At 36.9% G+C, this 24,814-nt stretch overlaps 1 protein-coding gene across 12 annotated transcripts in view; it reads right to left on the bottom strand.

The window, feature by feature from the left end:
* Window positions 1-24,814, bottom strand: part of YAP1 (Yes1 associated transcriptional regulator) — a 108,199-nt gene that overhangs the window by 25,245 nt on the left and 58,140 nt on the right. For 4 of the 12 annotated variants that reach the window (XM_060102766.1, XM_060102770.1, XM_060102768.1 and 1 more), the window contains exon 4: window positions 11,761-11,880. The exons of 4 other annotated variants lie outside the window; for them this stretch is intronic. In XM_060102766.1, the coding sequence (XP_059958749.1) occupies window positions 11,761-11,880 (120 nt within the window). The remainder of the gene's footprint in view (window positions 1-11,760; window positions 11,881-24,814) is intronic. 4 more of the 12 variants (XM_060102767.1, XM_060102769.1, XM_060102771.1 and 1 more) reach the window with 1 other exon arrangement.

Here is a 24,814-nt window from a genome sequence, read left to right as displayed (position 1 = left end):
CCCTAGCAGTTTGTTTATTCCGTTTTAAAAAATCAAAGCAAACACACAGATATGGTAGCATACTTCTTAGATATATGGTGGCATACTCTTAGTACTTAACTTCATTTTGCCTTTTTGCTAATAACATATCCTTGAGACTACTCCAAAGCAGTATATACACGTTCCCCCACCTATTTTCTTTTAAAAATAGCATAGTATTTCATTCAACTAATTTCCTGTTAGGTACCAGAGTTTCAATTATAACCTATATGTTTAATAGCTGGTAGAGCAAGTCATATTTTTTTTGAAGCTAACTTTTTATTATTGGGATCTAATTTTATTGCTTTCTCATTAAAAGAATCTGGTCTGTATACTGATTCTTGAAATTTGCGACTTGACATGTGGTCAGTCCTTGCTTTTGTACCAGGTCATGGGCAGACGGCTGCACGCTTGGCTTTCACCATTGAGAGTGTTTCATGTATCTCTGTCTTTGTTCTTAACACTCTGAGTTCCTGATATCCTGACTGGCTGACTGGTCCCTCGCCCTGCCCTTGCTCACTGCTTTGTGTGGTTTTGTTTTCTGACCAACAGAGATTTTTTTAAAATTTATGATCCCAGTTAAGTCTTTCTGGTTATCTCTTTTAAATGTTTTGTCTGGCATAGCAGAGAAGGGATGTCAAAAAAAACATGACTCGCTGCTTCATACTGTTCAAAGCCTTATTAACCTCTTTTATGGCCAAAAAACCCTCACAAAAAGCCACATTTATAAAATGTCTTTACAAAGAATAAATGGCTAAAACCTTAATAATTATGGTTTATAGTTAGTATTTTACAGGGGAATGGATAGAAAAAAAGCCAAAAAGTTTGAATGGCTAGGATTTGCCAATCAATAACCTCATTTAATACAATTGCTTATACTTTCCTGTCACCAACATTATTAGATGCACAATTGACAGGCCTCATAGTATGATATAAAGAATATAGCCTTTAGAGTCAAACAAACCATGATTAGAGTTGGGCACACCAGTTCGTAGTTCATCTAATCCTCAGTTTCCTCAGCTATACCTGCGGACATTAACATCACCCTTTTGGATCACTGTGGGGCTTATAAGTAATATGGAAAGCATCTATTATAGTCCTGGAATACAACAGATGCTCCAAAAATGTTAGCCTCCTCTCTTTTCCGAATAGTTCTTTCTAAGCTTTAAGATTACCAGTCCTGCAGATAATCATCTTGGCTTGAACTCCCATACCTTCCCTCCCCCATCCTTCCACTTCACCATGCCACTCACTGTTTCTAAGTATTCTATGATTCATAAAGATATGCATATTTATCTTTCCTGTAAGATCTAAACAGAAAAAAATAGGTGGGGGAGTTTGAGCCTTAGCTTAACCTCCCTAGGGATCCTTCTCTTTTGGTGAACATGTTCTTGGCATTCCCATAGGGCACTCAACATATTTATTTTCCCAAAGAGATGTTTTCTTACATTGTGCTATGTCAGGTTCAATCATACGAGTTAAATATGAATTGGGGGACTGATCTGAGTATCTATCACATATGGTGAACATCTCACAAACTGAAGCCTAGTGCAAACAACTACTGGGGAAAAATGTTTTCCATTCCAAGCAGTTAAATAAATTAAAAAATTTTAAAAACTGCTAGTAAATAACCCATTAGTAAGTGTTGAAACGATAAAATATGATTGATTTCAAAACAGATTCTAGAGCTATACAATGTTAAATATTTCATCTATTAAGAAACATTTTTTAAAAAGCTCTTGAGCTTTCCATACTGGATTTTTATTAAGTAATACAGCATTTAACAAGTTAATGTAAATATTTATTCCTTGTGAAAACTAATTGGACAATAACAGTATTGCATGAAAATAAACAGGTAAATATCCTCTGCTTCCCACCAGTTTCTCAGAATTAGATATCATTAGCAGTAATCATTAATGACAGTGACCACTGCTGATGGCACACTCAATTGGTTGGGAAAGTCTTTTTCAAATCTAAGCTTATCTGACTATTAAAAACCACAGAAAGGGGAAAATAGGGTATCAAAAGATGGAATAAGAACTCCACAGAATTAAACAGAAATTTGCACAAAATACGCAATAGAAATAGTCTCTCTGGCTAATAATGGTGAGCACTTTTGGTTGTGTTTACCTAAATGCTGTTACCTATGGATACAAGCAGTGCTACAAGTTTCCATATAAAGAGCTCACTTAAATGACCAACTCAAACAACGCTGTTTATCTACAGAAGCTGGGATTTCTTCTCTTCAGAAGCATCCTGTTCTTTACCTTCTGACTATCTCAAGCATTTCAACAAAGCACAGAGCAGTGCACCCACATGGGGTGCAGCAGAGACCTCACAAGCAGGCAAGAAACAAAACAGGCTTTGTTTCCTGGGGGAAGGGGGCAGGGCAGCTAAAAAAAGAAAAGAACTGCATTACCACCTTCTTCCCCTCCATGACCAACTACCAAAATCCCAATGTTTCCAGTTTTAACAAAATTTCCAAAAGGTAAAGGAGAAAACAAATCCCTAAAATATGACAATTTTTTTTTAAAAAAATGCTATATTTTAAATTCAGCCTTTGCTGCCTAAACTATGAAATAGTAACTGTTTCAAGTTTTTCTTAACCAATCAGTCCTGACAGCTTTATGGTAGCAAGTCATACACTCAGCAATTACTGAAAAAGAAGAGATGACCTTCTCAAAAACAAAGGAGGTCATCACCATGGGTTCTTTGCAGATTTTATTCTAAACATCTGAATTTTCAAACTTCAGACAAATTTTAGATTTGCATAATTTGTATCTTCAACCTTGGAACATTACAAAGTACTACAGATGTGGTAATCAACCGTAGACTTCGAGAGAATAAATTCAATCCTAGTAACCTCATTAAGTGTAAATTTAAAATGAGAGAATTATTTTGAACTTTTAAAATAATAACTCACATCAAATCTCCCACAACACAAGAAAGCACCTTTTTACTTTGTCTAATATTTTATCAAGTTTCAGATATTACATGGTTACATGTTAGAATGGCTATACTAGTTTGTTTATAACATTTAGAAACAAATTTTAGGTTTTCCCCCGTACCTACAAGGGTACTTAAGACTGTAAAATTGTAGGCTTATTAAAAGAAATGAATGCTTTTCTAAAAACACAAACTAACAGGCCAACTCTGTCAGTCTTAAAACAGTAAAAACAAAACACAAAACACCCACTGCTAGCTATGTCTTTCAATATGACCTGGGGATTGAATTGTCTACAAAAAGTTGTTACTAACTGGCACAGTAATTTATGCATTTAAATATAAAATAATGTTTTTTTTTCAGTGAAAATTACTTACTATTTGATTCACACTGAAAATCTGTCTCTTACAAAAGGAGCAAAAGGCCAGGGTCCTAATCTCATGACTGAATATACCTTTTTATTATCAATATGCAAAAGACATCTCCCAACACTCAATTAAGCTATACCTAAATGATAACACCATGCCCAGGAATGACTTTTTAGAAAAAGTTATACTGAGATATTTCACCCCTTTAGTAATTTTAATATATTCATAGAATTGTATAACCATCACCACTATCTAATTTCAGAACACTTTCATCATCCCCAAAAGAAACCCCTGTATCCTTTAGCAGTACACGTCCTACTGCCCCTCCCCCAGTCCCTGGTAACCATTCATCTACTTTCTGTTTCTTTGGATTTGCCTATTCTGAACGTGTCATATATATGGAATCAATTTTGTGACTGGCTTGTTCCACTTAATATGTTTTCCAGATTTATCCATGTTACAGTATGTATCAGCATTTTATTCCTTTTTATTGCCAAATAATATTCCATTGTACAGATATACTACATTTTGTTAGTCTGTTAACCAGCTGATGGATATCTGTGTTATTTTCACTTTTTGGTTATTATGAATCATGTGGCTACAAACATTCAAATGTGCAGGTTTTTGTGTGGACATATGGTTTCCTTTTTTGGGCAATATATATCTAGGAATGGAATTGCTAGGTCATACGGTGACTATATGTTTAACTTTTTGAGGAACTGCCAAACTGTTTTCTAAAGTGGCTGCATCATTTTTCAGTCACATCAGCAATGTATGAGGGTTCCAACTGCTCCATATTCTGGTCAACACTTGTTAATGCCTGTCTTTCATTTTAGCCATCTTACTGAGAATAAAGTGGCATCTCATTGTGGTTTTGCTTTGTATGATGTGGTTACAGTTAACCTCCTCTAAAACTCTACCCCAGGTCTTACCATAGGTAAAATAATCTCTCCCTCCCACACTGTACTTCTCCCCCTTACCAAACATCAACCTCCAGGCCCCCCAATCTGGATTAAAGTATTTTAATCTTTAAACTGTTCAAAAATACCAATAACACCTTTTTTTAGGTCAATTCGACACTGTCATCCTTCAACCACCTATCAGAAGTCTGGCATGAAAATTTATTATAATGGTATTTTTCAAACAATACTATTGAGAATGGAGTTTAAAAAACATTCAACAGAACATTTTCTCCTCATCACCTCATTAAGCAGTTTGGGGCAGGACACAGGAGTTGCTAAATGAGGTGAGGAGGAGAAGGGAGAAAGCGGTCTAACTAGCCTTCGGCTCTCTCTGTCCCCCGGATATAACTGTGCTTTTTCCCTCTACTATGAAAATAAAGTTTAAAGGCTAGTTTGGAGGGAAAGTACAGATAATGAAACTATTAGTCTAAAGAGAAGGGGAATAACATTTTAAAGTCTACCTGCCATCATGAATTTGTTAGATTAATGAGTAAACAGTTCCATTAATAACTTTATTCCTAATTACATATAATGTATTACTATTAATCCTCTTTCACTAGGGGAATTTATAATTTAGAAGAGATGAATCCGAGTTCTGACTGATAAGCACAAAAACTGGCCCTTTTATATAGTGTAGAGCTTGACTGGCTTCTTCTTACCTCTTAATGTCCCTCACAGCACCTTATTTATGATCCCTCATTGTACTTAACACATTTTGTAATAATTACTTATTTTGTAGCTGACAACCCCCTGCCCGCCTGCTAGCATAGTACCTGGTACATAACTGGCATTCATCTGTTGAATGAGTAAATAAATACTCAAATGGTTTCTATCCCTAGTTAGTAGGACGCTATTAGTAATACACAGGAGAATCTCTAAGCTGAAGCAAGTCCAGAATGAGTTCTGAAGCTACCTCAGCAACCAGGGTAGCAGAACAACATGAGTATAAAACAAAGCAAAGAATATGAACCACTCCTCTTCTAAATCATTCCAATTTATTTCAGCAGAAATCTATTTGACTTTTCCCTCAAGAAGTCTATAATCTCTTTTTCTGTTTCTTATAACTGAGTCTGGGTTGTCACAAAAAGTGACATCACCAAATGGCTCTCTTCTCCAGCACGTTTTATAAGATACTTGCTATTAATGCAGAGTTGATACAAATACAAATTGAAACATAGTTTTCTTTTAAAAATGAATTAAGTTTTCTTGTGTTTGATGTGAGGGGCTTTAGTAACACAAATAAACCATTAATTTAAATTATCATTCAGTGACTTTAAGTTTTAAAATTCTATATGAAAAACTCATTAGGCAAACAAAGAAAAATATTTCTTCACTGTATAATTATTTTTATCATTGAACCATCATCAAGTAGAAACTACATATTAATTTAACTTCATTAACGTATGTCTATTCACCCTTGTCAAGTAGGAGAGACTGCTTACCATGATTGATAAACTATTTTGACACCATCCTCCTGACTGTAACATAAAAAACCCCCCAAAAAACTAAAACTGCAAACCACAAATATTGAACTAATTTTGATATTCTATAACCTTACGTATTAAAATGTTCATTTCGGCTAGCGTTTGTTTTTAAAGTAAAAAAAAAAAATGTAGTGAGGGCAACAGTTAGTAACAATCTCCAACAGTATGTTTTAAATAGGACTTCACTAAGCACATGGCCTAGAATTATACTTCAAATCAGCTTACATCAGCCTTCCTAACATGGTAACTTTAAGAGAGTTCTAAATATTAGAAACAAGGCATCCTAAAAATGCATCATCTTTAAGGCAGTTTAAACTCCTATATGTGTCAGAGCTTGATAGCGTGGACAAAACTGAACTATTCCATCTAGCGCTGCCCATCCCCCATCAGATTTGTTTGCCTGGGCATACCCACCATGTGATAAGGCTTATCTTAAAAGGTTGAAAGATTTCCTGGTCTCCTCTTCAAAAGTAATTCCCAGCTGTGACCAGAGGGCCAAAAGCTAAACTTAAGTGGTGCAATAAATAGTTCAAAAATATCTCTGAAACCTCAGTGCACTCAAATCCATAAAGCTATTGAGAAGTAACCTTAAGCAAGGATCCAAAGCAGTCACTGAAGAATTTATAATCTAGCATATTGTATTAAATTAATTAAGGACTGGAAATATTCTTAAAAGCATCTAGTATATGAGTCCAATTAAGTCAAGAGAAGTCAGGTATCTTTCTGAATGAGTTGGTTACACTGTTGATACCAGAAGAACTTGGGTCTCTTGATTCCCAATTGAGTAGGTAAATTTTTCTATGACACAATTTAATTCATTTGAATTCACATGTAGAAAAGAGGATGCTAGCTAACTTCTTCTAATGGATTTTTGGAGGGCATATAAAATGTCAGGTCAGAGCAATGTCATAACTATTTTTCTCACTGGATAATGTGCATTTAAAAACTACATTGAGGGCCTCCCTGGTGGCGCAGTGGTTGAGAGTCCGCCTGCCGATGCAGGGGATACGGGTTCGTGCCCGGGTCTGGGAGGATCCCATATGCCGCGGAGCGGCTGGGCCCGTGAGCCATGGCCGCTGGGCCTGCGCATCCGGAGCCTGTGCTCCGCAACGGGAGAGGCCACAACAGTGAGAGGCCCGCGTACGGCAAAAAAAAAAAAAAAAAAAAAAAAAAAACTACATTGAGTATCACATTTAAAGAGGCATCCAGAGAAGGGAAGTAAACCGGTAAAAAACTCAGAACTCTTAATGCATAAAAAAACTGGAGAAACCACAGTTAAAAGAGAACACTCTGGGATTAGAAATGTATTCACAAATTTGAAGGGAAGTAAATTTCTGAGTAATAAAGGGACACATATTTTCTGGTCATTAGAACCTTCCTTAAATAGAATGGACTGCCTTGTAACGGTAAGCTCCTAGTCAAGGGAAAGGGAAAGGTCAAAGGTGAGGTTGGAAGGTAATCTCTTAAGGATATGGTAGAGGTGAGGCATGATAATTCATCTAGATGGCTTTACTTCTGTAATTGGAAACTCATTACCTTTGGGTAATTTCCTCAAGATGAGTCACAATACAGTATATAAGTAAATGCTTCAACCATTGTCATCTTCCTCCCTCTGAAATTTCCACGTGTTAGTATTGGTGACTTAGGTGTGCTTTTGAAAAGATTAACTGCATGTAATCTAAATTTCTTTAAAATTCTGGGTGTCAAAAGATCAAGTCCAGATTCTAGTTCTGTCACTCAACTATATAACCGTGGGTAGTCACAATTTCCCTAGATCTCAGAGAAACTCAGATTTGGGGCAAAATCCCTACCTCTAACAGTATTTTTTAAAAAAATATATGTTGGTGGCTTGGGGAGTCACAAGGACTGGGTGGCACTACGGCATTTAGTGGGTAACAGTCAAGGATGTTGAATGTTCTTCAGTGCCCAGGATACACCCTCCCTCCTCCTTTGAGAAATGTTGATTAGAAGAATTACAAATTCCTTTTCAGGGCCAAATTTTATGAGGTTTATTTGTTTTAAGAAGTTTTAGTTAGCAACAGCTCTATTTACCTAAAACACACTGAGACATCTTTTCCTCCCTGCCCTAAGTAGTTAATAATATAATTCACAACCAAATACTGACATTTTAGGATCACCAGGCAAGATTTAAAAGAGGGTAAGGAAAACAAAACAAACAAACAAAGAACTGTTTTTAATGCACGGATATAAAGAGACTTGCTTGATGTTGGTATTCTAGCTACCCAAGACTCCATTAATGGAATTACAGATTTAGTTTCTATAGCCTGTAGTGTTTTTTCCTACCTCTACTAGAACAGACTTAGGTACATTTAGGTACATTTTCATCAAAAGTAAAATATTACTTATAACAGCTATCAGAAATATTTAGTCTTCAAGAAAAAAGGTTAATGAATGTCTAAACAGTTAAAAAATTTAACAGACCTTTAATTATTGATGCAAAATATTTAACTTTGATAAGAAAGATGTGAACAACTTTTGGCTTTTGACTTAAGAGCAAGTTTTGGGAAACTCTGAAACCAAGGACCACAAGCAACACCTAGGTTTTAATTAGCTGTGACATTTCCATGTACAGAATTTCTATGCACAGAATTGTTGATAGTAATTATAAAGGATATTCTGAATTCGCCAACTAGGCTGTTTATTACCTCCTTTAAGTCTCAAAAGATACACCTTTTAATCCAAATCTCTAGTTCCAGTTATTTTATTTACACCAAATGTGTTTTTAATCCCAGTGGTCCCATCAGCACTTATTTCCAGAAACACAGATTCTAACACTACTTATTATGTCCTTTTATATAAACAGGGACAACAACATTACATAAAAGATCAGTTCATTGACCATTAGTATTCTGGAATAGAGTTTTCATTCTGAAAAACAGGAATTATAATTTTTGTGTATGTTTTCATTAGGGCTTTTACTGGAAAATATTCAAATGGCTATTATCATGTAAAACAGTAAATAATTTTACAACATACAAGAAAATATTTAAACCTGAGACGCAAGTATAAAATCTCTAGGAAAAAGAGTGTTAATAAGAAATAATTTAATGACCTGCATAATACTTAAGCATCAACTTTCTTTAATACAGTGTAAAAACATTCCTAATATGATTCCTTAAAAACAAACAAAAGCCCTCCTTTTTTCGAAGTCAGTAAATACCAGCTAATTCTTATTGGCACTGGATGTCACTTCATGATTTGTTACAAATTACTAATCAATGCTGTAAAATAATATAAATGTCAACCATATATAGTTTTTAGGGAGGGGCAAGAAAAGGGAATGGGATTAAGAGATACAAACTATTATGTATAAAACAAATAAACAACAAGAATACATTGTACAGCACAGGGAAATAGTCATTATCATATAATAACTTTAAATGGAGTATAAGCTTTAAAAATGTTGAATCACTGCTATCCACCTGAAACTAATATTGTAAGTCAACGTAAAATAAAAACTTCAATAAAATTTTTTTAAAGATACATAGTTTTTAAATGTTAAAGAATAAAAAATCAGATAAAAAAGAAACAATGCATAACTAATTACTTAATTTCCTGAATTTATATTACATGGATAATTTATTAACTTCATGTGGGATGTGAATTATTCTAAAGCAACTGATAAAGAACAGAAATATAAAAGAGGCTGGTGTTTGAAGGAGGTGAGTGATAAAGTCAAGCTTATCATATGTAAGGTGTATCTTCTACTCTAAAATGTCAAAAGACATAGGTCAACTTGACTTAAGGTAAAAAATGGTAAATACTTTCATATAGATTTGGGGAATATAGGAAAACAAATTTCACAACCATGAAAGCAATAACCTATCATTTGTTGGTGTCTGCATGGTTCAAAGGGTCAGAAAGGGGATAGTCTATATTTTTTTGGCAGATAAAATGCAATCCACCATAGAACTTCAGATTTCAAGGAAAACTCCTTCAAATTCAGCAGCTAACAGCTTGTCTCTATTTGCTGTCACTCTGGATCAGAGAAACCCACACTTTTTTTTTTCCCCTTTCCTGCTCCCCTTCAGTTACACTTGAGCTCTCTGACTGAAAAGGTCTGGAACAGATTAAAAGTCGGGCCACAAAATAAAAAGCTTTGGCATGTTGTCAACCCTGTCTGGAATACACATACACAGTGGGCCCAAAAAGGGAAACTAAACGCAGTAAGAGTATTTTATGAAAACTTTGCTTGGCATAGCTAACTGTACGCCGTGTGTACATATGTGTTGAAGGTGCGAGGGAGATTATCTTTTTTTTTTTTTGGTACTTTCTCCCATTTAAAACAAAAGACCAAGCTGTGTGTGTAATTAATGAATCTACTTAAGCTCACAGCCAAGTTGTTTTATTTCACTTTTTATTAACTGAAAATACTTAAAAAAAAAAAAAAAAGCTTTGTTCCAATTGCTGATTTCTACAGTTAGCTAAGGGTTAATCATCATTTTTCATAATCTTGTGTAGCGGGAAAAAAAATCCCACAGTACCATTTTTTTAAATTTCCAAAACATGGACAAGCAGAATTCATTTCATTAAAGATGATTTAAGGAAACATGTCTGTTATCGTTCTAGTCCATACAAATGGCAACATTTATTAAATTCTCTACCTTACTTGGTTTCCTGTTTCAACCACAAGGGCTTATTCAAGCATTAAATAGAATCTGAAGTTGCAAATTATTAACATGCCACACTACTTTTTTAACACTCAAATAGGTCTTGAAACTCAAAAGGCTAGCATTTAAGTCCAACCGGATATCTGTCAAAATGACAGTCTCTGCCCTGATCCCACCTTTGACTTTACTTGAATAGGGGATTCAATCAGTTCATAAAGCTGGCCAATCAGTGAGCTTGGGGCAAACCCAAATGTTGGGGTTTTAAAAAGGTATACATATAGATATAGGAGAACTGCTCAGAACGTTCCTGACGGGGAAGTTATTTTACCCCCAACCAGCTCTGGGTAGAGTTTTTCTTTCTCTTTTTCCCCCAGGACTGTGTTTTGATGGCATTCACAGAGTTAATTCCTCTTTCCCATAAGGGCCCCACAGTTGTTGTTAGGTCAACCCCTGTAAAGCTTCAAAGGTTCCGAGTTCCCTCAGTCTGACCTACTCAGTGATCTGCACATTGTTTTCATTTAGCTGCATCCAGTCCAAGACGAAAGCTTTAAAACCACAATGATCTGCTCCTTTTTAAATACATTTTTCCATGGCTTTGGAAAAATGTCTCAGAAACCCAACTGAAGAAACTGAAAACAGTGAAAAAATATGTGTAAAAAGGCCCTAAGGAGCTTGTATACTATTATCAAAATATGCACATTTCGGAAGGGAGTATTTCTTTGTGCAAATGGTGATTTTTGTCATTTGATTTGGAGGGAAATATGGCTTTTTTGGGGTTTGTTTCCTAAATGAAAAACAAAGGAAAAAAACCCTTTACTTAAAAAAAGGGGGGGGGGCAGAAGCGAAGAGAAGGAAAAAAAGGCTTTCATTGGTCTATCTCTAGGGTGACAGGGGTACCCACCCCCCCTTAGGATAGAAAACATTATAATACCCAGGCACAGGATGGTACTCATTGCTCTCTTAAGTTAAGCATAAGCAGACACCACGTTACTGACAAAAGTTGATATTCCAGGTTTTTAGATGAAGCGACAGACTGATTATTTCTGTAGCTAGAAAGATCATTTTAAACACGATCACTGTGTTTCCCAAAAATGTGAAAGGAACAGTGAGTCTGTTAGCAAACCACCACAACATTCCTCCAACCCCATCCCAGGAAGTCCAAGCTAAAAAGCTCATTTAGACCTGAGTTTCTCAAGTTTAAAGTGAAAGGTATAAAAACAGTACTTGGATAAGTTGGATGGGCAGTCATTTTTTAAAATTATAAAGTAGTGCAATTTAATTTAAATGTACCTTCCCAAATTCACATACCAAAAAACAGTAATCAAAAATATCTAAAAAGATTTTGAGATGAACCTTTACCAAAACGAGGGTCAAGCCTGGGGTCTAGCCAAGAGGTGGTCTTGTTCTTATGGTTTATATAGTATATTTCTCCATCCTGAGTCATGGCTTGTTCCCATCCATCAGGAAGAGGACCTATAAATACAGGAAAAAAATCACGGTTGGTTTTTAACTTGGTGCATCTAAAAAAAAAAAAAAGTGGGAGGGGTGCTAATTTAAAAAGAAAACACATCCTGACATAAAACAACTAATTAATGCAGAATTAACAATGTGTTCAGAGAAGAAAGGTAAACCTGTATACTTGATTCTTCTTCACTAAAAGGAAATTACCCAATAATAAAATCTACACCCCCAAAGACACAGATGTAAAAAAGGTCAGATTTTCAGAAAATGCTCTGGAAGTCATGACCCAAATAACTGTTATTAGTGTTAATATATGACATGGAGTGCTGCAGCTCAGGGACCATCCCCCAATCCAGTCAGTTTTGGGACAGTACCTTCCTAGAGACCCCAAAAGGTTCTTTAATAAGGAATATATGCAAGTGTTCTCAGAGTACCTACAGTATCATAAACATTCTGCTTAATATAAAGCACAGTTTAGCTAAGCCTGCCAAGTACCATTTATTTCCATTATTTATGTGACTGACTCACACCAAGAAAACTATAATAGAGAAAACATGGTTCAAAAAAGCTTATTCTTAAGCAGCCTGGAAGTTGCTAGGAGGTGGGGATTGTGGCTAGAAGTTTAAGTTTGTCAGAGACTTGGGAAGGGGGCAGAGTAAACACCAAAACCGCTGGAAGGCAAATTTCTCAGGAAGAAAAAGAGAAAAGGTACAAATTTCAAAGCTACAGAGTGAGGAAGTAATACCTGGGAGATAGGGCTAAAGAATATAGAAAGTATAAGAAGATTATTCTATCTTTATGAGGGTAGGGAGGCTAGACAGTTGCTTTTAAGAGGTAATAGCAATGAAAAGAGAGGCCCAGTATAAACCACTAAATTCAGGCATATTTCCTCCTTGTCTCTCCCACTCGCCCACTTCCAGTTCCCACTCCCACCAGGAATCAGGAAAGGCAAAGGTAAATTGGGAGAGTCTGAGTAAATGCCTAAAATTTTCCATCTGTGCACCAATACGTATTGACTGGTTACTGTGTGCCAGTCACTGTGCTAAGTATATTAGGTACATTAACTCGTTTAATCCTTACAATGACCAAGGACATAAGCAGTAGTACTATCTCCATTCTAATGGGGAAACTGAGGCACAGAGTGGTTTAGTTGGTACATCACAAAGCTAGTGTCAGAGATGATAAACTTAGCAGCCTAATTCCTGAGCCATTTTTCTCATAACAACACTTCTTTTTATTCACCTCCCACATCCAAGATCAGAGACTAAATATGCTTCCTGTGCAAAAATGGAACAAGTTCCTTCTTTCTATACTGGCAGTCCAACACAGCCTTAAGAGTAATGCTGAAAGAGTAACTTTGGTTAAACAGACCGCTCACACAGGCCCATGGTACCCAAGGCCCTAATTCTAGGATAGTTTCATTTGTATTAGGAACAGACCAATTTGCTACTATAGTATTATTAAAGATCTACTTTGATGGGGTTAAAATCCTGTTAGGGAATGCAGGCATGTGGAACTAGAGTGTTCTGTACTCCTAGACAGGCCACAGGGGGAAGCCCCTTCTCCAGTCCTGAATATGGAACTCTGCACACAATGCTAACCATGTCCAGAGTTGAACTTTGCTGCAGAAATCCCGTGTTTACTAAAAAGTGAATGGGAAGCAGACTTGTTTCACACATGCAAATCAAACAAACCACTTTTCTCAGCAGCCTTCAGTGTCACTTTGGGTTCTATTTCCACACTAGGAAGACAGAACCTCCAGAACTGAATATTAAGGGTTTGTTACTGACTTTAATTGCGAAGATGGCTCAATTGTAAAATGCTTCTGAAAAACAAGTAATTAAAATTCTGACTTCCTAAGATATCATGATGATGAACAAGTCAACAGAAGTCACTGGATGCCTTTGGAAGCATCAACCCAATGGCCCTAACAGACCTCATTATAGCCTCCAAACCTGCCTCCTGAGTAAATGGAGTCCCTACTTTTTTTTTTTTTAAACAATATCACTCTCTACCTTTGTTGTCTGAGTTAGAACCAAGAACAGTATCTTGGATACAAATCAACTTTCCCTTTCTGCTCCACCCACTCCATGCTGTAGACTCCACTTATACTCTGACTGATCTGTTGCAGTCCGTCTCTAAGAATTCAACCATCAATAATTTTCAGCTCTTTTTCTTAACCACTACAGACCTTTGTTCCTTGGTGTCTGACTTCTTGTTTCCTCTCCTCATTCCAGAGTCTCCTATCAAACAGCCACCAGGGTTTTCTTCTTAAAATACTACCCATTCAACATTTATATGTTACTCACTGACTTTAAAAACGTTTCCCTTGCTCTCTACCATCAAAAGGAAAATGCCAGCTGGACTCATTTCTTAATAAGCCTTCTTCACACACCCAACCCTCACTCCACTCCCTGAGTTTTCACAAAATCATGCCATCTCCTTGTAGGTACTATTCGTGTCATCACAGACAGCCTTCTGTCCCATCTCTTATAAACTCTTATTCACCTTAAAAGAGAAAGCTCAGATGTCACCTCTTTGATTCAGCCTTCCCTGATTACCCCACATAAAATCATTAACTTCCTCTTCTACTCTGTATTAATGTTTTAACAGATAGAGCTGTATTTACTTGCTTACGTGTCTGCCTTCCTGACAATGACCAGGCCACTTATCTTTTAACTCATGTCCAGTATCTGAGTAATTGCTCACTAGATATTTAATGGAAGAATGAATATCCTGCCTTCTAATGCTCTGAACTTTCTATAAACAAGCTTAAAATCATATAGTACATATACGGCGTTGGCCAAAAAGTTCGTTTGGGTTTTCCCATAAGATGTATACGGAAGATAAATATCACAAATATATCAAAAACTTCAAATTGTCTATGCATTCACACACTGACATGAGCCACAAACATTCCTTCACAGGGACTGTACTCATTAGCCTACCACAGAACCAGATTTTGTCATAAACTACAAAACTTTTAATACAAAATCGTATTTATATATTTATAATTCATATACATGCCCTATCTGTGATTTAAAAAAATAAAAGCTACACACTGTATAGACACTCTTAACTCATAGCTGTAGGCAACATTTTTGGATGGAATTTCTCCCCCAATAAAATCAACGGCATATTTTATGTACATGAAGGCTAAACTGCATAAAGACAGTTCAGTTTCCCAGATATGCATCTCCTTTCAGGGCAGGTTTATAAATTTAAAAAGGTGGGCTTCCCTGGTGGCTCAGTGGTCAAGAATCTGCCTGCCGATGCAGGGGACAGGGTTCGAGCCCTGGTCTGGGAAGATCCCACATGCTGTGGAGCAACTAAGCCCGTGGGCCACTACTACTGAGCCTGCGCTCTAGAACCTGTGAGCCAAAACTACTGAGCCCACGTGCCACAACTACTGAAGCCCGTGTGCCTAGAGCCTGTGCTCCGCAACAAGAGAAGCTATCGCAATGAGAAGCCCATGCACCACAACAAAGAGTAGCCCCGCTCACCACAACTAGAGAAAGCCCACGCGCAGCAACAACGACACAACGCAGCCAAAAAAAAGAAAAAAAAAATTTAAAAAGGCAAGACAAATGTACACCTCAGAATCACTCTCTTAGCTACAAGAGTTGTCATGTAATTTCTGTGAAGTTTCTGATACATGCATTTATGTAATACTGGTATTGAAGGCAGTAAAGCAATATATACTTTTAATGTTGTGGCCTAATAAAGGCTTCATTGTCATTCCAATCTGATTCTTGATATAGTGATTCATAACTTCTCTAAAAATTAAAATTTCAATGGGACACTGTGTTAAAGAGACTCTAAATAGATTTCTTAAAATATTTCCCTGAAATATCCTTTACATAAGACAAATTTCACTAACATTAGATTAAGTAAAAAGGGAAAAAAAAAGAATTAAATATGGCACAAGATGTTACGGAAAAACCCAAAACAATTTTTTTTTTCAATTAATAAGCTTATAAACAGAATATGTGAATGACGTTATTAATCCAGTGCTTTTTGCACCTTAAACCTTTTGTTCCTAAGTGTATTCACTTTTACAGTTCATTTGAAATTTTAAAAAAATGTTTAAGATTTGTAGAAATGCATAATGGAAAAGAGAAAGTTTCTTGTAATTTATTCCCTGGGAGAAAAACTGAACAACTTTAGTTTTGTGATATGTTCTGGATTTTTTTCTTGTGCACATTTTGTAACACACATGCATAACCACTGATGTCATGCTCTACCTGAACCATACTTGCTATATTCACTTAATATATATTATAGACATCTTTTCTTAACACAACACATAAGTCTCTCTCATTCTTTTTAATGGCTTCACAGATCTTACTGCACAGATATATTAGAATTCATTTATCCCTTTTCCCAGTGTTACATATCAGGGTTGTTTCTAAATTTTTTTTTTTGCTGTTATAAATAATAGTGCAATGCACAACCTCTGGGGGGCAGCAATGGCAGCAGCACCTCTACCACTAACTAGCTCCATTCGTACCATCACACACCATGTTCTTATCCATATCATACAGATGAAACACAGTGACATTCAGACAGATCACTTGCCCAAGGTAAACAATAAAGTAAACTTCCCTAAGGTAAAGATTTAAACCCAGGCAGTCCGACTTCAGAGCTTCTGCTTTTAAACCATACAACACGCTGCTTCCCAAAGATATAAATACATTCCCCAAAACTTATACAGGTGTTTCCATACATTAAATTTGCAAACAATCAAAAACAAAGCTCTAACTAATTTTAGACATGAGGGTATAAAGGAGAGACAAGCCCGGTATACAAATAAAGAGCGTAGTGATTTCTGTCTATTTTCTCATCATATTTCTAATTAAAGAATTAAATAATGTACGTATGAAATAGAATAATTACTATATAATTAATTTTATAAGCACTCAAATTGATACCAAATATACATACTAAACACAAAAGAATGCTTTTATATTCACTTATGCTGTTCATTTAACATTGGATAAAAATTTAATGTTGTGTGTAAAGAGACTGTCTAAAATAGGATGTCCCCTTTATAAAAAAAGAAAGCTACTACTGATAAAGGCCAAGGAGTAGAGGAGGAAAGATCACCTTTAAACAGCTTTGCACCACAATCGAATTCTTAGCAATAGAAAAAAGAAAACTGAAAAGAAACAAATCTTCAATCTTAAATGTGAACTAAATAAACAACAATCGATCTGGGCTTTATTCATCCACAAAAAGAATTTTCAGTTAAATGCTCTCTCTTTAGAAGAAATTTGGTGACCTGATAATGCAGGTTTCTATGTTATTATGGTTAAACTAAGCTAACTGCCAAATAACCATAAGAAGGTGCGAAAGCAAGAGTGATATATTTTCTGAATCATCAAGCTGCACAGGCTACTGAAAGTTTGATGCAAGCATCTGTTGGGGCGAGCGTTGGGATGGAGTAAGGTCAGTAAGTCTAAGGGGAAATCTAGACTTCTCACAAAACTAGATTTATAATAAGAGGAGACTACAGGGACAGATCAAAATAAATGTAGAATATCTTTGAGTTCAATTTACATCTTGATTTTAGTGTCATAAATATTCTAACTTCTCCAAGAAGGAGTATGTAAAATGAAGCATACAGAAGTAGCAATATTTTATTTACTTAAGATAAATACAAGCTGAACCCCATCCCTAGAATTTCTGACTCAGTAGGTTTGGGGTTGGGCCTGAAAATTCCCAGATGATGCTGATGCTGCTGGCCCAAGAAACATACTTTTGACAAACACTGACCTAAAAATAACTACTTAGAATCCTTTGGCTGGTATAGAACTGTTTCTTGAATTTATGTAACTTGTATAAAACTATAATTATTCACTGTTAGGCATCATGGGCAGTTCAGAGGCCAAACTATCAAGCACTGCATGTCTGAGAATGGCACATAGCCACATCAGCTAGAATAAGATGAGGCAAATGGCTCAACATCTATCAGGATAAATAAAGTCATAAGAAGGGCGATGCTTCTTTTTTTAAAAAACTGAAATGGCTCAAGCAACTATCATGGAGAAGTAGACCAAAATACATTATCTTGTTTGTCCTCTAATGACCAGATGGAAATGAAGAGTAGGACTCTGGAGGCAAGTAAACTGATGTGATCCATGGGAACCACTACTCGTAACTTAGCTTTAAACCATTTTTAGCTGAGAACTCTTCACTTCCTCAATTCAAATGAAGAGTCCTCTCTCTGTGCTGGCAAAATATTTTATTTATTATCTAATGCCATAAAACTTATAACACAGTATTATTTGCTTATATGCATTTTCTTCCAGGCTAGACTGTGAAATACCTAACACAGGAGTGTATATTTTGCATTTTTCGATTTTACTGTCGAGTAGAATGCCTACTACTCAGAAAGGGCAGGAATTTACATGTTGGCTGACATTAATGTAATCAAAACAAAATTCAATTAAAATTCTTTATTTATGCTTATAAGAGAAAAATATCCTGTTTCATCCTCTCCACGTAAGTTCAATTTCTCCATTATTTGGTATCACGTAAATTGAAGGCACAGGGATATAGCAAATTCTTTTATTCAGTTAAGTATTTATTGAGCCCCTACTATATTCAGGCACTAATCTAGACCCCCGGACATAGAGAGATAAGCAAAACAGTTCCTGTTTCATGGAATTTATGTTCTAGCTAGGAAGACAGACAGATATGTGTATAGTACAATGTTGGCTAACGATAAGTGCAGTGAAAAAAAACCAAAAAACAAAATGAGTGCAAAAAAAACAACAAAAACCAAACCAGCATGAGTGCAAAACCAAAACAAAACCAAAGAAAACAACAAAAACAAAAACAAAAACCTGGAAATGGTCTTTTAAAAATGTGGACTAAGAAGCGCCAAACTGAGAAAGTAACCTTAAAGCTGAGACTCGAACACAATGCAAGCCAGCGTGTGGTGATGTGGGGCATGAGCATTCCAGTCAGGGGAAACAGCGAGGAGGCCAGTATGAAGGGGGTAGAATAAGCAAGGAATGAGGTATGGTGATTCACTTTGTTTTTATGATCCAGACTTGATCAGAAAACCTCTCAGCATTTTAACCAGTAAATAGTTGAATGGGTTATACCTAAAGGGGACCACCAATACTAAAGGATAATAACAATTTCTCCAAACTCATGGACAACCTCTAAACATGTGAGAGTGGGCAATAAACATTTTCATCCCAGATTATGCTTATATACACTAGAGGTAGGCCCTTTGACAGGGAAAGATATGGGAGTTTTCCAAGGCTGGGCTATCATGCCTAACCACCACATCAAAGTCTTTTGGAAAAAGGAGGAGATAAAAAATAAGCCCTGGATCAAGAAGGTAATAAAGAGAAAGAGGTCATCATTTTAATAAGATGTAAAGAGGGTGAGAAATTTGAATTAAGACAAGCAAGAGAGAGCGGTAGGCTATAATTAAAGTAATTCGTAAATGAGAATTACTTACCCTTGGGGGAAATAAATTTTTATGTAGGATTCACTACTACTGGTTGAATGATAACTACTATAACAAATACTAACTTCCTGTAATATTTTGAAAACAAATAAAATACTCTATGTCATAATACTGAAGGTGACTCAACATCAACTTCCTGCTCTTACCTAAGGACCTTCTTGCATTAGTAATGACTAACAAACCATTTGCAATGTCTAATCAAGCCAGAAAGTCTTGATTATGCCACAAGATGAACAACCTCTCCCTCTCACCTGCCCCACAATTCAGGAATAAAGAAGTCACCCAGGACAATGAAAGTTTACCAAACACACCCCTATGATGGTTCAAAGTACAGGGCTATCAAGACATAGTTTCCTTACAATGTAAGAGGAGTAGCTGGAGAAGTAGATGCAATACATCTTTTAAAGGAATCTAATTTTGACGAATTTGTTTTGAAATTCTGGTCTCTTACACTTATGATGAATCACAAACTGTATTATTATACGTAAGGCATTGTTCTAAGTTTTTTGCAAGTAAATTAACTCATTTAACAGTCCCATGGCATAGGTCCTATTATTATTCCCACTTTACAGATGAGGAAACTAAAGCACAGAAAAGTTGCCTCAGATCACTTAGCCCAGACTAGTAACTGGCAGAGCCTGGATTCAAACCCAGATAGCTCTAGCTCTCCAGAACTCATGCTCTTAAGTACTACACTGCAAATACGACAAACATTAATGAAAAGTAGTGTTTTTTTAAATTTCTTTTCCTAGAACTTTCATGAAATCCCATTGCTTCATTCATATTCATATAGATGGTCCTACATCTTTAATGCTTCTCACAGGGTCAACACTAGTCTTTCTTCTCCACCAACTGGACACCAACACTTCACAAAACATGTCCTCATATTTTGAGTTGACATTATTTTAAAATACAATTGCCCCTGTTCCTCAAATCAAACTTTACTGTAGACTTTCGTATTTCCATGACTAAACTTTAGCAGTAGCCTACCAATTGGTTTTAATCAACTGCAACATTAAACATTATATGTACCTTAAGAGCATCTTGCCTCACACCTTCTCTGGGGAAGTAGCTCTATGACTCAGGGCTCCCTAAAGCCCACAGGAAAAATTCTCAAATCTTAATTGGGTTATTCAAGGTCCTCTGTTGTCAGGCATTACAAAGCACACTGCACAGGTTCTGAAAGCATCACCACTACCATCCATACCCCTCCTTACCCAGTCTTCTTTCAGTCCTTCAAACTCTTCTTCCTCTCCTCTCTCCAGGACCACCCTGCAGGCACCTTTCTCCCTGCCCTCCTTGCTTAGCTAACGCCTTACTCGTCCCTCCCCAATGTGAATGCCCCTTCTTCAAGAGGGCTTTGCTTCCATATACAGTAGTTTCCTCTACTATTGCACCAGGTGCTCTCTCTTTGGTAAGATGATCCTATCACATTAGTAATTTCGTAATCCATTCAAAGTTAGTCCTCCTGCTGCATGGCCTGTCTTTCCAGTACTTAGCAGGGTCATGCACTTTTCACCTCCACATATATCCCCAATGCACACACCCCAGCCTGTCTCCTCCTAGCCTCCACTATTTTTACCCACTGAAATTCTACTCTATTTTCATGCTATATCTTTGCAAAGCTTTTCTCAATTCCTATCCCACTAGTAAGAGTCCTCCCCACCTGTGAACTGAAATTGCACTTGTTTTTGATTTCTTGGATGCTCACTGAAGATTGTCTTGTATTTGTTCTTTTACACTGAGTTTAATTCAGAATTTATCATTCTGCCCTAGAATACAGAAAAAGAGTTTTCCTTTTTTTTTTTTTTTGAGTGGGTATATTCAATTTTGCAAAGTTGCTCAGTACAAGGATGGCATCATTCATCAGAAACTACCACCAGGTTAGACTGTGATTCTTTGATCTTGAAGACGTGTGGTTTTTAAAGTATTTGAGAACTAAAATATATGCACCCCTGACTCTTCTGCAGTTTTGCTTCCAAGGGAGTCTTTCATAACCATTAACATCTGAAATACATATGCTTGACCTCATAAGTCCTAAACAATCCTTAACAAAATTCTGTCCACACTATTAAAATTTTTAGGTAGACTCAATGGAAAAGGTTGTCATGTATAATAAACACTGTAATATCACTGTCACTAACTTTTTTTGTGGCTTCAGTAAGCAAAACACGGGACAAGCATGTATAAATGCATTTGTTGAAGAAAAAGCAGTTTATAATATCAAGGTTTGCTAAAAAAAAATGATTTCTCTTCTGGTTTCCAAAGTAACTGTTTTATTCTCAGGGTGAAAACTGATTTAAAGTGTGCAGCTCTAAGTTACGAGCTCAGGTTTTGTCATTTTTGTGTACTGGCCTAGAGGCTGGAAACTAAAAAGATTATAAATATACTGATGAAAATCTGCTTCAGGCAAATAAATGCAAGAGTGGTAGCCAAGCCATTTCTTTTTTCCCCCCCTCGAGTTCAGGTGTTCTCCTATGTCATAAGTAGCTAGATTCTTCTGCCCAACTACTAGAACATACTGATGAGCCCAAACCCCCGGGAGATCACAATGCAGTGTAAGATGAAACTCTGGCCCATACATCTGCAGGCTTAGATTGGAATTCTGGTAATGCTACTTATCTGTATTCTACTCACTAGCATATACTGTGTCCCCAAGCACTGTGCTCATGTCCCGTTTTAGCAGATGCCTCACTGAACTCTACTCATTTGCCTACATCCTGACATTTCTCCCCATCAAGCTCTAAGTCTTGAAGGAATCACCTTGATTTTTTTGCTTTTTATATCCGTAGAGCTTAATACTACCACCAATACAACCGAAGTTTGTTGAGCTGAAATGATTAAGAACTTATCTGTGAAAAGAATGATTGATCTTGGTCAAGTCAGTCTCTCCGATCCTTAGTTTGTGCTTTTATAGATGATAGACTTTTTTTTATTTTTTTAATTATTTATTTATTTATTTTATTTTTTCTTTTTGCGGTATGCGGGCCTCTCACTGTTGTGGCCTCTCCCGTTGCGGAGCACAGGCTCCGGACGCGCAGGCCCAGCGGCCATGGCTCACGGGCCCAGCCGCTCCGCGGCATATGGGATCCTCCCAGACCGGGGCACGAACCCGTCTCCCCTGCATCGGCAGGCGGACTCCCAACCACTGCGCCACCAGGGAGGCCCAGACTTTTTTTTATAAGTTGGTAACATTTTACAGCAATTTTTCTTTCTTTCTTTTTTTTTTTTTTTTTTCTACACGGGCCTCTCACTGTTGTGGCCTCTGCTGTGGCCTCTCCCGTTGCGGAGCACAGGCTCCGGACACACAGGCTCAGCAGCCATGGCTCACAGGCCTAGCCGCTCCGCGGCATGTGGGATCTTCCTAGACCGGGGCATGAACCCATGTCCCCTGCATCGGCAGGCGGACTCTCAACCACTGTGCCACCAGGAAAACCCTTGCAGCATTTTTATATTAAATGAGCTCTCGTATGAAATGGTGGAGTCATCCATTTGTATTAGGCACTTAGTAAAGGTTTTTTCCCAACTGAAAATAGAAATATTAATAAAATAAAAGAAGGAATAACAAAGTGGATCTTTAATAACACTTCTATGGTTTTAAGTTCACCATTCTAGAGTCTTCCATCTGTGTAGTCCATGAACCAGCATTATAGCACCTCCTGCAAATCTGTTAGAAATGCAGAATTTTACGTCCCACCCCTGACCTATAGAATCAGAATCTGCTTGAAAAAAAATCCCCAGGCGATTCCTTTACACATTACAAATTGAGAAACACTGATTCAAAATACGGAAAACTAACAATGCTTACTTTAAAACTCTTTTATAGAACTACCTACCACTAACCCAAATTTTACCAGTATAGCAAAAGTACCATTTGATGTGTTACTTGGTTAAAAAAACAAAAACCAATCATCTTTGATGCATTATAAATGAAATTAAACTCTAGAGACAGCATACTTTAAAGAAAACTGTGAAAGGTTTAGATTCAGGCAGACCTGGTTTCAAATCCTGAATCCAATATTTAATTATTAGCCTTCTAACCTTGGGCAAGTTACTAATCTGCTTGATGCTCACTTTCTTTATCTAGAAAATGGAGATAAAGATCTTCTCAATTAATTGTTGAAAGGATTAAACGAGAAAGTGCTTGACAAAAGGAAGGGCTTATAGTAGGTACTTATATAAAAAAAGTCATTCCCTACTCTTTCCTGGAAGTTTTGCTATTTTGTTCTAACAATATATTTAACTTATGAAAACTTGTGTATAATATTGAGATAGGTTTATGAGAAAATAAACCTGGATCTCAAAGAGGAAATGACTGAATAACAAAAATAGGGAACTCATAGAAGGTTTTCCCTTAGATAGGGGAAGAACACTAGAGAGGAGTCATTTTTAATGGGCTCCTAAATTTTTCAGGATAAAGCTCAAACTTCTTAGTTGATCACAGAAAGGTCTTCTTTAGATGTCTTTAGTCTCATCTCCCCACCATTCCATCACTACTTACATGGTGCTGGGGGTGTCAGGCTCAGTAATCTCTCACATAATGCTACCTTTATCTTCCCTTTCCTTCCATAAACTTAATTCCCACTCATTTACTAAAATTCAGGTTCTAAATTCAACCACTTCTCACCACTTCCCTTCCACCACCTTGGTTCACTGTTTCCCCTGAGTTATTGCAATTGCCCCCTAACTAATCTCCCTACTTGAAAAAAACTTACTCAGATCGTATCACTCCTCTGTTCAAAACCTACCAGTCCCTATATAAGAGGGCTTCCGTGCTACCTTTCAGTGACTCTGTTCCAGTTGCAATGGCCTTCTTACTGTTCCTCAAATGTGCTTCAGCAACTCTGAATCAGCTGTTGTGTTATGCATGGAACATTCATTCCTCCCCTTTTCCCCCAGATATCTTCATGGCTTTCAGTTCATTCAAATCTTTGCTCAAAAATCATCAATTAGGGGCTTCCCTGGTGGCGCAGTGGTTGAGAGTCCGCCTGCCGATGCAGGGGACACGGGTTCGTGCCCCGATCCCGGAAGATCCCACATGCCGCGGAGTGGCTGGGCCCGCGAGCCATGGCCGCGGAGCCTGTGTGTCCGGAGCCTGTGCTCCGCAACGGGAGAGGCCACAGCAGTGAGAGGCCCGCGTACAGCAAAAAAAAAAAAAAAAAAAATCATCAATTATAGAGGCCTACACTAGAGAAACTATCTAAAATGATCATTTCCCTCCTCCACCCCCCAGTCAGTCACTCTCTGGCCCTTAACTGGTTTACTTTTCTTTTCTCTTTCCATTTGTAACTATCTGACACATTGTGTACTTGTTTCTATTCTGTACTCTCATGATTTAGAATCGTGTCCTGCACATATTAAATATTCAATTTTTGTTGAGGGAATGAACGAACCTCTGGCTCCTTAAAGATGTCTGCTCTACCCTCCTGACCACTTATTCACTTGTTCCTCCTCCACTTT

The sequence above is a fragment of the Mesoplodon densirostris genome, chromosome 7 (genome assembly GCF_025265405.1).
Source record: "Mesoplodon densirostris isolate mMesDen1 chromosome 7, mMesDen1 primary haplotype, whole genome shotgun sequence".
Lineage (NCBI taxonomy): Eukaryota > Metazoa > Chordata > Mammalia > Artiodactyla > Ziphiidae > Mesoplodon > Mesoplodon densirostris.
Note: the sequence above shows the minus strand (reverse complement) of the source record. Positions and strands in the feature narration are given on the sequence as shown.